Raw genomic sequence first — 16081 nt, 5'->3', positions numbered from 1 at the left:
GAGATGGAGCTGAGAAACTTGTGCATTTTGAAAGCTGCTTCAACTGAATTTGGATTAAGAGCTCACCTGCCTGCCCCAGGCCAAAGCCCTGTGTGCATGTACTCCAGGTAACTTTCCCAAACTAAACCAAAGTCTCTCTCTAGACAGCATCATAGGACTGGGTACTGGTCACAGAGTTTGCCAGGGCTTAAGGAGTCCCCTTTGGCTGTCAGTAAAGGCAATCTTTTCATCCTTCTGAAATGCTCCTTTTTTTTTTATACTGTCTTTTGCGTTATCAATTCTTTAGTTTGGTTCTTTGAGTCAGACAAGGCTGGGACCCTAAATGTGCATGTTCTACACAATAGCTAGAGGCAGGCTACACCCCTACACAGCACTCAGCACGTTACACATCACTGCTGCTTCTTAAGATGTAGGGGGAATAGCAATGTCTATCAGTCTCACCCTTGCCTGTCAGCTAACACTGAATTTCAGTACCTTGCATGTGCCTCAGGACAGATAAGAACAGCAAAAATCTAGATTAGCATGTATTTTTATCTCTCCTGTGCACTTCTGGCTCTGCTGCTAAGTTGCAGAACGGCAGCTCAGATGTCAAGCAGCACATGCTGTCACGTGGGAGCACCACAGCAGGGGAAAGCTGGCTTCAGCCTGTGGCACTGGAGTCAAAGACATCGTTTTATGAAATGGAGATGAAATTTCCTGTGTCCCAGCCATTCCCTTTGATCGTTGCCTGTTTACGCGATCCACAAACCAAAAATAGAGATGGGAAAGGATGTGTTACCGAAGTGGTGGAAGGTTAAGGAGGAAAGGACTGGGTAAAAAATAAACTACTTCTGGATCTGAAGGGAAATCAATCCATGAGGCAGCACTGCATTTGTAGTAGAGGTGTTCCATCAGCCCACAGCTTCGGAGAGCATAGGACTGTCCTGCAAGTCTCTAACTCTCACCACAGCTCCAGATTCCCCAGCAGAGCCACTGGGAGTATTGAATTCACCCTTTGGCACCTCGTGGAAATGCAGAGGGAGGATATGTGGAAGAAGCTGGATGACACACTGCAGATGGGACACCTCCCTCCTGAGGAAAAGGCAGGGGACACTGACAGCCTTGTCATTCTGTGCTGAGAGGGGAGAAGATGCTGCTGGCCACGGGGTGAGCTCGACTGAAACTAACCCAGTGTGCCCAAGCCACTGAAAAATCATCTGGGCTGTCCTTCATAAACCCTGAACCACACTGAAGCAGGCAGCCAGTCAATGAAGCCTTCTTAATCTTAGTGCTGCTGATGCTGCAGCAGTGAGGTTGTAATCATTAATGATGCTGCAACATCATTAAGGATTTTTCAAGGCAGTATCTGGTCAATAAACTAAGAAAAAAAAAAAAAAAGAAGATTCCTCTCCTTCTCCCAGGAGTGTTCATGCTATTCATTTGCTTCACAGCAATTCTCCTCCTGTTACAGACACGGAGGCAAATTAGCAGAGGCAGTTCCCTGGAGCACCAGCCAACCTCTTCCCACAGAAGTGCTTCATGTTGTTCTTCCCTGGAATACAGCTTTCGTACAACACCAGGCTCTAACACAAGGAACATGGGTTCCCTCAACCCCCAGAGATGCCCTTTAAACCCAACTCCTCCTCTTGCCAGGGTCTGGTCCTGCTGGGAGTGTTTGGAGACCAGGCCCCCGTGCTTTCCCACAGGAAGCATCACTCTCACCCACTCCCTGGGCTCTGAGAGCTCCTTCTGCCTATTAACTCCCACTCTAAAACATGTAGTTCCCTGTGAAGGAAGATGCATTTGCCTGTCAGAAAGCTTAATTAGCCCAAATGGAAACCGTCCTCCCCATCATCCTCCTCGGTCTGATCTCCAGCTAAGAAGCAACGGTGTAGTTCAGTTTATTTTGATTTAGGCTCTTGATTAGTGACAAATGACAAACCTGACTACACTGCTTACTCCTTTTGCTACAGGAAAGGTCTGTGTTTCAGCTTTACACAAATGACAGTCAAGTTTTATGATCCATAAAACAGAGTTGATGTCACCACCAGAATGTCCTGTCTCTTCACTGGCTTCGCTTCCCCTGCTGAAATATAAATAACTTTTATCCCTCAAAGGTCACAAGTCTACAGGAAAACCAATGCAAGAATTCATGGTTCTTTGCAGTAGAGAGACCAACTACAAATGAATCACACCAAACAGCACAGCTGGAGTGTCCTTTCTCAGGGCACTAGTGTGTAGTGGACACCACACACCACTCACTGCTCTGTGTGCACTCACCTCAATTGTATCTTTCAAATCTACAACACTTTTCCAGGATCAAATCCTGGACATACCACACAACACGAACACCACACAAGCTGCAAGTGCTCAGAGGGGATGGGTGTTTTATGGCTCTCAGAACTGAGTGCCTGGAAATGAGATGCTATTCACTCTGTAATTTTCCATTTTTGACTGAGACTTTCTTCTTTTCTAACCTTCATGTCCCCCATTGCAACCTCACTTCCAGCTGAGCAGCCTGCTGAGCTCGCTGGTTAGAAACACATTTGGTTTCTCAGCACACCAGCTAACTCCTAGGTCTTTGATCATCTGCAGTTGGGCTGCAGCTGCTTTGATCAGAAGTAAGCTTTTCTTGATCACACTACATGAATAGAAAAGCCCAAGACTTCAATCCTGCCTTCAAATGACGCTTGGGTTGAGACACTGATTAGTCTGATATGTTGAACAAAGGTTTTAAAATATAATTGAGTGTAATGGTCAGGCATCTTTTAAACAAGATTTAACATCTTTCCCCCCACAGAAGCTGCCTTCCCATTCATTTTTCTCGCTCATGCAGTGCCAGTTCTCGACATTGTTTGCCGTGAGGCTGCAGAGCATTGCAGGAAGGATTCCACCTACCCTGCAGGAAAAACAAAGATCTTTCCAAAAATATACATTATCCAGTGACTAAGAAATGAGAATAAATGAACCAAGCCCTGCAGGCTTCCACTAAATACTTATTAAGAGTGCTGTCCAATTATCAGTGCCTGCTCTCATCAGTATGGGCAGATCCACAGCCAGCCTCGAGTCTAGATTCACCTCCCCTGTTCAGGAACCTTGCAAGTGGGCTAGAGCACACCCCCCAAAGCACATGGGGACTCATATCTGGCAAGGTCAGCGTGGGAACTTCAGGCTCCCCACATGGAGCATATCATGGCTATAGAGGCTCTGGAAAACTCACCCAGAGTAGAATACAGTAGGTGCTGACTTCACCAGAGGCCACTGTGAGTGAATGACCAAATCCCTCTGGCCTTTACTTCTGTTAATACTTCTGTGTGGCAACATCAGAAACTACAAGATTTGGTCAAAAGGTTTAAGGGCTTGACATCAATGCAGTGATTTTTCTCCCTCAAAGAGTGCTTCCTATCGCTTCACGTGGCCTGTTCTCCCAAGATTTCTTTGGGAAGGCATGATCCCCATTTGGCAGGTAAAGAAGCTGATGTAGATGTTGATTGACAGGATAGTCCATGGCAGATGGGAACAGAGAACTTGGACTCTCTTTTTGTAGACCCTACCTAAACCATAATTACCACCGAGAAGAGGAACAGTCTGATGGAAATCATAATGACCTTTCATACCACACCTTGCTAAAGAAAATGCCTGTGGATGTACCAATGTTAAATGAGATCCCTCTGCTCTGAGAATTGGCAAGTGAAGCAGAACTAATTGAAACTTCACTAAGGCTGTGGCACAAAAAATCACATTGCTGCTTGTGTTGTTTCTGCTGTTTGAGAGCCTGAGTTGACTTGCCCGCAGCAGGATGGTGCTTGAAAAACTGAGCTGAGAGAGAAGAAGCTGTGGGCTCAGTGGAGGAGACTGGAAGAGCAGTGGTTTTCTCTTATGCAGGTTGATGAAAACATTTGACTGTCTCGTCCTCAGAGACAACAAATATCAAAAGAGATGTTTCACATTCCTCCTGGCTACCACCTGCTGATGACAATGTCACTGGCAATAACTGGTTTAAATCCTTTACCATCTTCATCTCTAGTGCTAGTAGATGCATTAGATGTCTAACTGATCATGAACCTTCAGTATGTGTATGTAGGTAGGAACAAAATATGTCACTATAAACTGTGTCAGGTAAAAAAATTTAAATGTAAGCAAGCAGAAATGGCCATACACCTTCCTATACATTGTGTGGTAATAGCTCTTCTGAACTACTGCATCCAGTTCTGACATTTCATCTTCGAGGGTTCAAGATGCTGGCAAGAGTTACAAAAGGACCTGTGGAAATTATATGGATTCTAAAAAATTATGAGAGGCGTATGACGCCTGATCTAAACATATGGTGACTGAGTAAGGAGATACTGCACCAGGAAGCAATTACTAGTGGCAGGAAAGTTTTCATACAGTATAGCAAGGAAGCCTGGAAGCTAAAGATAGAAATGGCATCTTTAGTTCAGGTTTTCTTTCTAGAAGAACCAGAGTAATTAAAATTCAGGAGCTGGAATTCCTGTACAGGGATTCACTCTTCCCTGGAGATTCACATAGCTGAGGTTAAAAGCTATTGATTCATGAACCTCCTGATCATCCACTTAGGATATTTTGAAATATCCTTAACAAGGTCATAAGTTTTTCTGGGTTTTGATAATGGCAACAGAAATGTTGATCCACCAAGGCAAGAGCGGTTTACCAAGATACCCTGCCTATTTTCCAAATTAAAAGATTTTTACTTTCAGAAAACCAGAAGTGCTCCCACTGACCAGCCCTAAATTCCCCACTGTGCAATGAGTGAATGATGTACTGCAGAGAACACTGAACTGTAGTTTTAGGGACACTTTGGTGCTTCTTTTCTTTCACCGTATCAAAACAACGCTGTCTGCTGACAAGCAGCAGTGGAGTGTGCTGCAGGGAGCCCTATTTTACCAATTGTCATTTCAAAACCCTCCAATTTTTAATAAACTGCTGTGTGGCTGTTTTAATCAAACCCATTCCCATCACTCTGACTGAAATAAGCTGCTGATGTAGTTATCCATGTGAGCACCTAGAAGGCATAACAAAACTCATGACAACACTTATACATCAATAACATCTCAAAAGCCACATTTTGGCTTATTGTTGCAAGCAACTGCTTTTTTTTTTTTTTTCTTATGGCTCTTCAGATTTTAATATCTTTTTATGAGAAACTCAGCAGTGTGACTTAAGGAACATCCTCAGCTGAGGATGAGTCAAAGGCTCAAGCCCTTACATTCATTCTTGTTATATGTGTATTTGATGAATCCAGTTGATTTTACTTTCTATTTTGGGGATAAAGCCTCAGATTTGTCATACTAGAGAACTGACAGGCCCAAAAGTATAAAGATCACATCTCCTCTCACCCATCAAAGGTTTCTGTGCTCTCACCACTGGAGTCCTACATTAAATCTTATCTTCAGCTCCAACAGACTGAAGAGAACAACATAAACCAATCAATATGACAGATAAATCATCGTATCATTAAGGCAGCTTCTTAGCAATGAAAAATCCTTTAGGCATGACAACTCACAATCCCAGAAAATTGCAAAACATTTTATAAGGAGAACAGAGGAATCAGGGCTCTAGGAAGTGGTTGTATATATCACTTCTCATAAACTTCTCATCATCAGATAGAACCCTTTACCTGATTCTCCACAAGGATGCTGCAAGATTTATAACACTTAGCACAAAATAAAATGCAAAAGATAGAAATATGAGTAATGGTTGATACATAAGAATCAAAAATATGCTGGTATTCAACAACTGGTTGACATGGCATCTGAGTGGGTGTTTCAAAGTGCTGCAGCCCATCTAGTCCTCCTTCATTTGCAATCCATGTGACTTTGGGGAGTTCCTGAGTGTTTCACTTTTACTTCACTTTTACTTCTTGCAAGAATTCACAACTTTTTGCCACCTAGAAGACTCAGCAATCAGGGTGGCGAGGCCCTGGCACAGGTTGCCCAGAGAAGCTGTGGTTTCCCCATCCCTGGAAGTGTTCAAGGCCAGGTTGGACGGGGCTTGGAGCAACCTGGGATAGTGGAAGGTGTCCCTGCCCATGGCAGGGGAGTGGAATAAGATGAGCTTTAGGGTCCTTTCCAACCCAAACCATTCTGTGATTCTATCCTAGTTAAGGAGTGAATCAATTTCTACTGAAATCAATTTCTGCTGAAATCAAATAACATACTTATCTTCATTTCTGTCTTTCTTGATCATTTTCATGTAACATTTAATCTTCACTGTTCACTGGTTTTGATATGGCCACTATTCTCATGAAGTCTGGCTGTCTTTCAATTCTAATGCACTTATTCTTTCAGTGTGCCTTTGCTTTGAAGTCCTTCATTTTCATCTAACAAATCACTCCTACAGAATGAGTTGTCAGTGTCTCTACATCCTGTATTAAGTTATGTAATTAAAAGATAAAGAGTAGTTCTAGAATATGTATGGGTTGATACCACTATGCATGAATAAACATGTGTCTATATATGTATATATAAAATATATGAACTGATGGAAAGCATATTAATATATATTTCAATCAATAACTTTAACCACCAAACCTTTGACAAGGAGGTGTTAGCACACAGTAACCTGCAGAGCCATGCAGTGAAAGGTATTTACTGTGCTTATGCTGACATGTAATTAATTTTGTGCACTTCAGACATCTCTCTGGAGTCCTGTAAATATACACAAGTAAAATCAGTTCAGTAAAATGTAGTCTGCAAGTTTTCCATTCAGTGGAAAGAATTATTCATTAGAGTAAGGCTTGTTTTCAATTTATATCAACAGCCTGAAGTTGGGTGTCAGATTAAGACTCTCAGGAGATGTCTAGTGACAACACAGTAAGCAAGGTGATCAAAGATAAATAGTAAACAACTTTTGACATGCAGGAGTCACCACACAGTCTTATCTCCACATTTATGAGGTATGTTTTTATTTTCCTGTATTCTCAGCTTTCATACAGTAGACAAAAGCATAAATAACATCTATAACACACTTATGTATGAAAATATGTTGCAACCCGAGTTACCCCTAACTCAACACCCCCAACTTTCAGCTCCACTGTCATTAACATTGAATCACAGAATGTTCTGAGTTGGAAGAGACCCACAAGGATCATCAAAGTCCAACTGCACAGGACACCCCAAGAATCCCACCCTGTCCCTGAGAGTGTTGGCCAAACACTCCTCGAGCTCTGGCGGCCCTGAGGCCGTGGTCACTGCCCTGGGGAGCCTGTTCCAGTGAAGACAGAGACGCGTGTTGTATCGTGACACAGAATGTGACATATGCATTTTTATTGATATTATAAACTTTTATTGATGTGATAACCTTTTAAGTTTATATCTAGCTTCTGCAGTTTTGAGTTTTTCGTGTAAGAGCCACTTGCATCCTCAACCTCTTTGTCCTTGAAGAGGCTGAAGAGACTGAGAATAGTCCTGTGGTTCAGAACCTCACAAGGATGTATTTTGCATTCAAGGGTTTTGGTTCCCTGTCCTGCAGTCAGTGATGGTTCAATTGCCTCCGTCAAAGGTGTCTTGAGTGGGAAATCTATATTAATTTATTTTCTCATGCCTTTAAGAAGATATGTGTCTTTGTGTCACATTTAGTTCTTTTATATGCCAAGTGCCTAAATTGAAGACTTTGTATATACAGACTATGTGTGCATATACTAAAAGTGCAAAAAAATAGAAGATAAATACATACATACATACATACATGAACCTTTTTTTTCCCTTGCTCTGAGTGAAAAACTTCAGCCTAATTTGGTTCTTTTTATAAGGAGTCTTAACTAAATAAATTAGCAGAGCAGCAGACAACACTTGTACAGGATCACATTACAGCAAGAGCCTTAACAAGAACTGCAGCATTGCTGCAGTTCAGTGACAGGATGATTTTTGGCAGGTTAGACTCCGTAATATCTGCTTGCCTTTGAAATGCTATCAGCTCCACAGGTCTGGTTGTGTACGGTTACAAAATGATAATACTTTGAATAAATAAGCAATTTACTCAGAGTTTTATTTTATATTAAAGGTATTAATTTAATTTAATTATATTAAAGTTTTATTTTATATTAAAGGTAAGGTCCTTTGAATTATTGGTGGGGTTTTTTCTCTATCTTACAGTCTTTTTAAGATTTCCCTGCTACTTATTGAAATTGATACCACATGTGACAGGATTTCTAACCTCTACAACTGACCATGTTCCGGGTAGATAGCCCAAATACTCACCCTACACCTGTGCCTGAGTTTATGCAGATGGCCTGTGATAGCTGTGGAGCTCTTTAGGCACAACTGCTGCACTTGGGCACCCCTGAAATCTTCTGTGCTATGAGCAGCAGTGCCAAACAGCCAAAGCACGCTGCAAATCCCATTTTTCATACAGCCTGTGCTCACATTTATGGCTCATACAAGGAGAGAAATATCTCTGTAGTCATCCCCTCGGGTGTTGGTACCTGGTGCCTGTGTCACTGCCACTCTTCACTGCTCCGTCATCCGTGAAATTAAAGGTGCCGGTCCAATTTGCCAATTCCTCTCCATTCTGCCAGCTAAACTGCAGCCCTCTAGCAAGAAAATGAGGCAGTTGATATTTGATATAATTCATTAGGTCAAGTCTATCAGCATGAGTTCTCATGTCCTATTTCTTAACATAGAAATGTGACTACGACACATTCACCAAAACCAATGAAAAGATACCAAGAAGCACATGATATCACTTTACTAGTGGCAACAATTAATTTTCACTTCCCATAGACACTAAAAGTCCTTGGCTGAAAAGAAAATCAGGCTCCCCATCCAAATTTGAAGGCTCACTATTCATCTGTGCTCAGAAACAGGATACATATGTGTGGAGTGGAGCAAGGTAGAAATTTCATTCCAAAAGACACAAGGGCAAAGAGCTGGAGATGTGGAAAACTGCTGCTCCAAATTTCAATTTTACATCTACAGTAGTTGTTAAATGTGATGGACACTGGGTCCTTCCTCTAATTTGTTGGCCATGCTAGCAAAGGATTTGTCACAATATGTTGCTTCTTTTCCCTCTTTGGACAGAAGACATTTTTTAAGCCAATGCACAACGTAATCATCACAACTCCCTGTTTTCCAAACTTCCACAAATTCATTCCAAGCTCCATGATACCTGCAGTCTTCTGGAAACTACACCTACAGTTAGGTAGAAATCTAAAAATGCTAAAAAAAATATTGGACAATGGTCAAATCCTTCCCCTAGCTCAGAAGTCAACAAAAACGAACCTTTCAGATTGTTATTTTTAGACTTCTCCATTTTAACCCAATTTCATTATTTCAGAAGCCTGGCAGCAGAGTCGTGAACATTTGGTGCTGCCAATACTGAAAGTGAACTTTCAGCTGAATTGTGTGGAGATGGCCAGGGAATAATCTCCCAGCACACTTTGTCCAAAAGAAAGGGCATCCAGGACCCCTGTAGTTTTTCTGGTCAACAGGCTTATTACAAGGACTGGAGAGTCTCTCAGACCACATGCACCCTCTGGTCTAATTGGCAGCAGTATAAGCACAGGAAATCAGGAAGGAACAACATGGGGTGTTTAAATATGCCCATGGGACTCTCATGAGGTTTAACAAGATCAAGTGCTGGTGCTGCACCTGGGTTGGGGCAGCTCCTGGGATCAATCCAGGCAGGTGATGAACAGATGGAGCAGCCCTGGGGAGAGGGTCCTGGGGGGGCTGGTGGGGGAGAGGCTGGACATGAACCAGCCCAGAAACCCCCTGCCCTGGGCTGATCCCACAGCATGGGCAGCAGGGCAGGGGGGGATTCTGCCCCTCTGCCCCCTCAGGTGAGACCCCCCTGCAGAGCTGCCTCCAGCCCTGGGGAACAACAGCACAGGGACGTGGAGCTGCTGGAGAGAGTCCAGAAGGGGCCACAGAGATGCTCTGAGGGCTGGAGCCCCTCTGCTCTGGAGCCAGGCTGGGGGAGCTGGGGGTGTTCACCTGGAGAGGATAAGGCTGCAGGGAGACCTGAGAGCCCCTTCCAGTGCCTAAAGGGGCTCCAGGAGAGCTGGAGAGGGACCTGGGACAAGGGATGACTTCCCACTGTCAGAGGGCAGGGCTTAGATGGAAGGCTTATTGGGAAGAAATTCTCCCCCATGAGGGTGGTGAGGCCCTGTCCCACGTTGCCCAGAGAAGCTGTGACTGCCCCATCCCTGGAAGTGTCCAAGGCCAGGTTGGACGGGGCTTGGAGCAACCTGGTCTAGTGGAAGGTGTCCCTGCCCATGGCAGGGGATTGGAATAAGATGAGCTTCAAGATGATCTTTTAATCCCCTCTCAACTCAAACCAATCTTGGATTCTGGGATTCTGTGAATCATATCCAAGTGTGTATACATTATGCTACAATGGCTACAGGGTAATTAAGTGCTCTGGATAATCAGGGAGCCCCACACCTTGTATGTTGCTCTGGCAGTTTTTAATCAGCTGACACTGCTCAAGGTACAATTTCTGAGTATAATACTGGCGTGAAGAAAACAGGAGAAAATGACTAAAACACCTTCACTCTGAGGCCTGTTGAAATACACACTTGTGATTATCTCCCATGCACCACAGTCTAACACATTTTTTGCCACACTGTAACTGGTATAGAAACATGCATCCTTTGAATATATATCTTTGTATAAGACATATAAATATATGGCCTTAAAAATATCTTATAATTGCTAAGGGCAGCTCTAAGTGATACATGGGGAGAGAAAACAGAAGTGTGGGAAAACCAAGTTGGAATCATACTTTTTAGTTTGATTTAATTTACATATTTGAGGCTCAGATATTTGCTTCCAAACTGAAATAGAGAGCATTAATTCAGATAATTAGCTGGTGTTTGTGTGTCCTTCAGAGGTGAACTCTCCTAAAAGTATAGCCAGTATTCAAGCAGATTAAATGAAGAATTGAAACATTTAATAAAGTCCTTCCCTTTTCTATGTCTTTACTCCACATGTAACAGCTGGAAGGAAATCTAAGCAAATGCCCAAAGGTGGAGGGGGGTGAATCTGTCCATAAAGCAAAACAAACAGTAAATTACTCTTGAATGCCCTCCTCTCATCAAGCAGTTTTTTGGGAACAATGTGCACTGCAGCAGGGGCACCAAGTTTGAAGGAGGACATTCACATTTTGGGTAAGATCCAAGAGGAGGTGGGAAGACTAACGCTGAGGAATGGCAGATATGTCTTATGATGACCAGCTTAAAATACTCAGCTTTGAAATGGCAGGAAGGGGGATCTAATTAAGGTACAAAAATATCTACCAAGGGCAAGCAAGGGTCTGGGTATGACACCTTCTGTGGTGAGGGTGAAGTAGAGAGCTGTGAGCAGAGCTTATAGAGCCAGGAGAAATCCAAGTGTGCAGCCCCTAACCAGGCAGATCACACAGGGCTCTTCTTCCAGCAGGTGCTCCAGAGATTAACAACACACAGGCTTATAGATACACAAAACACACCACCAAAGAAGTGCTGCACAGCTTCTAGGACTGTGTGTCTCACTGTGAGTCTGTAAGGCTGAGACCAAGCTGCTGCTCTGCATTTTCTGCAGTGGTGGTACAATAAACCTCCTCCTCATGGTAAGAACAACTTCCATGAACAATGGTTTGTAGTATTGGGACTGAGTAGAAACCAAGGATGAGACATTTAAAAAACACTGACCTGAATTAATTCTGTTTCTAACAAGATTACTGAGAGCTTTACCATTGATTTTGATCAGCCTTGAGTTGGGAGAATTCAATTTTTAAAACATAAAATGTTCTAATCCTCTCAGTTGTGAATTCTAAGTGTCCATAAAAGCTGCCTGGACAAATTTGCAAACAGTCTGAGAAAACAGAAAAGAGACTTGAACTGCTCCATCAGTATATTTCTTTGGCATATTACTGCAGTTAAATTCTACCACATTCATTCTCAGCACTAACTACATTTAAACTGGTAAACAGAGAAGAGGCAAATTAATCTTCTGTGAATCAGAATTGCAGCACAAAAGCACATGCAGGATGGAAACACAGAAAAGGAAGAGAAAAAGCAGCAGAGCATAAAAAAGAGGGTAAAGAAAGATTAAAAGAATGGGAGGAAAGCTGAGGAAGTGACTCAGACATAGAGGTCTACTATACGATTGAGACAGTTCACGTAAAACAGTTTTTAAAAAAAGAAAAGAAAAGCTAATTTTACACCTGGAATCATTACCAATGATTACCAACAGTGGAACTTTGCCATTTGCTCAATTTGCAAATTGTGATAACTTCTAAAATTACTCTGTTTTCCCAACGTGTGATGCTGATGACGACTTCATAAAAGATGTAATAGCCAGAAACACTCTCAGTGCAGAGATGCTATGTTTTGCCCATTCACTGCAAGGAAATTGCTCATCAAGGAAGATGGACGTCATTTATGGACATCATTAATCACAGAAATTACCCCTAACAAATAGGAGCATGAATAATGTTGTGCCTTGCGTTGGAGAAGCTCAGTGAAGTTGGATGTCTTAGCAACAAAGACCTGAGTTCCAGGTAAATGTCAAAGGAATATTTTGATCCTAATTGGTAACTGTAAATGTTGAATCAGTGTGTGGCCAAATAAACAGTGGCGTAATGTAAGAATAGCGGGAGGGGGTGAAAAACCAGAAAATTAACAAGGCAGCAGTAATTCTGAAGGGCTTGTCAAAACCGGCTGTCAGGAAACAGCAGGACGCAAATACTAAAAGCCTGTTGCTGCAAACCAAACAAAAAACAACTCCCACACAGGCAGAGGTTTTAATAGCCGAGGATGTCAGGTAATTATGAGGTTTTTGAACTACGAGGCAGGAACGAACGTGTGGATGGGTTGCAGCAAGAAGCTTTGTATCCATCCTGCTCTCACACTGAGATCCCACCTCAGGGGGGTCTCATTGTCTTTCTGAAGAGGAAAGGAAAGGTGAAAATTCAGTTTAGACCAGAAGGCAAAGCTTTAAAAGGGGGCCATTCTACAGCTAATAAATGAAGAAGACCCAAAGGGCTTTAAGCACAGCTGGAGGTCCTGTCTGGACTCTGTACAGAGAGCAGTCCATGACCATGCATGCAGCAGAATTTATTCAGGGAAGATCCATGGCCTATCAGGGCATAAGAGCTGTTTGAAGCAAGTGGTTGAGTAACACAGCAATCAGCACCTCTGGGTGACAAGGACAGAGTGGCAACGGGGGCATCACAAAGGTGATACAAGGAGAGAGCACCTGCCACTCCAGTGAGAACCCATTCCCCAAATACCACCAGCTCATCCCATTTAATCCCAGCCAGCAGGCTATTTCCACTCATCTTTCAAGGTGACAGCTACCACTATCCTCGTCCACTATCCACCAGAGGCAAATTAAACCCAAAAAATAAGCAAAAACAGATAGAAAGTGATGTTGTCTTATGTCAGTGATGCTAAGCCAAGACCTGACTCAGCCTGCTGGCCTACACAAGTGGTCAAGCAAGGGGAAGAAGAGAAGTCTATAGCCTCCTTTTTAGAAGGGGGAAGGAAGACATGAATGTCTCCAGGAGCAAGGCAAAATACTTCATTTTCTTTCTGAGCTCCCTCTATTTCTTGTCTTCACTTTTCCTGCTCTTGCTTTCTAGCAGTTCTCATATTCCTGCTCTGCATGCATTCTCCCTAGCACTGTACCTCAGTTTCCCTCTTTCATAATTCTTGTGCCCTTGAAGAGGAGGAACTGAAGACTTTAGTGTTAAATGATCGTGCTACTCTCTTTGAAAACGGAAAGTGATGCCCCCAGCCTATTAACAGGGATGTCACAGAGGTGTTGGAAAGTCAGATGGTTAATCCTGCCAGAGATCCAATTCCTTCTTTCTGCAAAATAGGGAAACTATGACTCACTGTTGTCCACAGGGTGTAGGGAAAATAAAACGAAAGCAGTGGTATGCACGAGTGACCTGCAGATGAAAGTGATTGAAAACACTCACTAAAATGGATCAGAGAGTAAAAGGAGGTTGGGTAAGGGGAACATCAGGAATCTCCAGGGTGACAGACTGCTGCACAAGTGAAGACAAGCATAGCAGCCAGCAGAGATAACAGTAAGAGGAGATTTGGATTAAAAACAAGGGTCTCTTTTTATTTTGCACAGGCCAGAAACAGCAAGTTTATTTACACTGCACTTGAAAAGACCTCAGAGGTGCTCAAAAGGAGTAAAGTTACTATGAGGTAACAGTGAGACACTGAGATCAAACCCAGCCCAGCAGAGTCCAGTCAGATTAGCCTCTGTGTCCAAAACCTCTTTCCTGAAAAAAGGGCCAGGCTCAGTCCCTGAAGACAATGAAGTCAGATGACAAGGACAAGGCAAATGCTAACCTGAATGATTTAATATCACTTCAAACACCCCAATCCATTTTGAAATAAATATTCAAGGCACAGCTGTCTAGAAAGACACAGCACAGATGAAAGAAAGAAACATAAATCTGCCTATAGCAGTCCAGGTCCAATTCACCTGTGCTATATAATGCCAGAAAAATACCATGTGTCCATTGGCTTCTTTCAGTTGGGAATCCATGGGCACAGCTCTACTAGGCAGGGCACAAATAAGTGAAACATTCCTGGGGCCAACTCATGTCCTCGAGCAGGATGCTGTCCTTTTTATGTGAGTCCATATGAAAACTCACATTTCCATCCAGTGGAAGCAGCATTGGATCTGACCAGTCTGGTCTAGAAAAATAGTTATTTCTCCAGTAAAATTAGCAAAATGCAAGTGTTAGTCTGGATACATGAATCCTTCTAGTTGCTCCACTAATAGAGATCAGCCTTTGTCTCAGTGACCTACAGCTTTGCAAGTTGACTGACAGTGGGTAATTACTGAGCTGATCACTTGCCATCTTACTGGGACAAGATTATTAAAAGGTTTGGAAAATGTTTGAAAACACATGGAAGAGCAGGAATGGTATATTCACAACAGAAGGAAGAAATGAAATAAAATAGGTCCCATGAAAAACAAAATATGGATCGAGGATGTGGGAAATGAGCACATCTGGTTACAGCACTCACTTGGCCTTACATTATTATACCAGGGACAAGTTTGGCTCTATGTGTTAGAGGGAAATAATAGTATTAAAGTGGTGGAGGAGTATATTTTGACTAGTGCAAAAAGCAAAACTGAAAACATAGGTGGGAAGCTTCTGGATTATAACCATTATTAGACAGAAAGAGGTTTTGTTTCATGTATCACATTTCTCATTTGGGTTAAGCCTTGCTTTAGATATTCACATGCAGTGTCTGAAAAACTCGGTCCAAAATCACTTCCCAAGAAGAATAAAACAGACTCAACACCACATTCAACTAGTGGGCTTACAGGGGATGCAATGTTGACTAGGACACCAAGAACATCAAAGGATGCCTTTCAAAGCAATGAAATCTTACCTTCTCTCATCTGTGGCTGGAAGACAAACGTCTAAGGAGTAATAGATGATCTTTATAAATTCTATTTGTAATAAAATATTAAATGATTAAAATATTATTGTTTGTAATACTTAGGGGCAGCACAAAACCCACAACAGAATGAATTGATGGTGAGGCGCATGGTTTTCAAGAAAAAAACCTAACAAACTATCAAGCCCCAAGCACAGAGACTCGCAAATGTTTTCAGATACCAACAAATTTTTACATTGGAGATGGTATCTCACTGCAAAGATGCCTGATGCAGGCTGAGTACCACAAGCAATCTCAGCAAAGCACTAGAGATCTGACTAAACTAATTGCTTTGTATCTCAAGTACTAATATACTTAGCATCAGGTCAAGTGTCCCTACCCTGCCCTGAGGATTCATGCTGAAAACAATGAAGAAAATGCCATTTAGAGTCAATGGCTGTGTATCCAGTACCAGGCACAGGAATAGGCAATGCTCCCTCTCTCCATGCACTGAAGTGGATGGCACAATCTCCTCCTACCACTTAGCAAGCCCTCAAAACTATTGATGATCTAAGATGTTCGGCTAGGACTGTGAAAAGCCTAGCTTTGGCTTATTTGTTCTGATGGAAAATGCCATTCCAGTGACAGAGGCTGCTTTTACGGTTTTCCTCAAGAGAACTAAAGCATAAAACCGACTAAATAAAAAGGACATGGAAGGACAGTGACTATCTGCAGGGCTGATGA

The 16081-nt window shown here is 42.6% G+C and overlaps 1 protein-coding gene across 4 annotated transcripts in view; it reads right to left on the bottom strand.

Moving 5' to 3' along the window:
• ST8SIA5 (ST8 alpha-N-acetyl-neuraminide alpha-2,8-sialyltransferase 5) overlaps nt 1–16081 on the bottom strand; it is a 67281-nt gene that overhangs the window by 21207 nt on the left and 29993 nt on the right. For 3 of the 4 annotated variants that reach the window (XM_051803730.1, XM_051803731.1, XM_051803732.1), the window contains exon 3: nt 8423–8530. The exons of the other annotated variant lie outside the window; for it this stretch is intronic. In XM_051803730.1, coding sequence (XP_051659690.1) covers nt 8423–8530 — 108 coding nt within the window. The remainder of the gene's footprint in view (nt 1–8422; nt 8531–16081) is intronic. 4 annotated transcript variants of the gene reach the window in all.

The sequence above is a fragment of the Manacus candei genome, unplaced genomic scaffold (genome assembly GCF_025592945.1).
Source record: "Manacus candei isolate 608988 ecotype Guabito, Panama unplaced genomic scaffold, ASM2559294v1 h1tg000059l, whole genome shotgun sequence".
Taxonomy (NCBI): domain Eukaryota; kingdom Metazoa; phylum Chordata; class Aves; order Passeriformes; family Pipridae; genus Manacus; species Manacus candei.
Note: the sequence above shows the minus strand (reverse complement) of the source record. Positions and strands in the feature narration are given on the sequence as shown.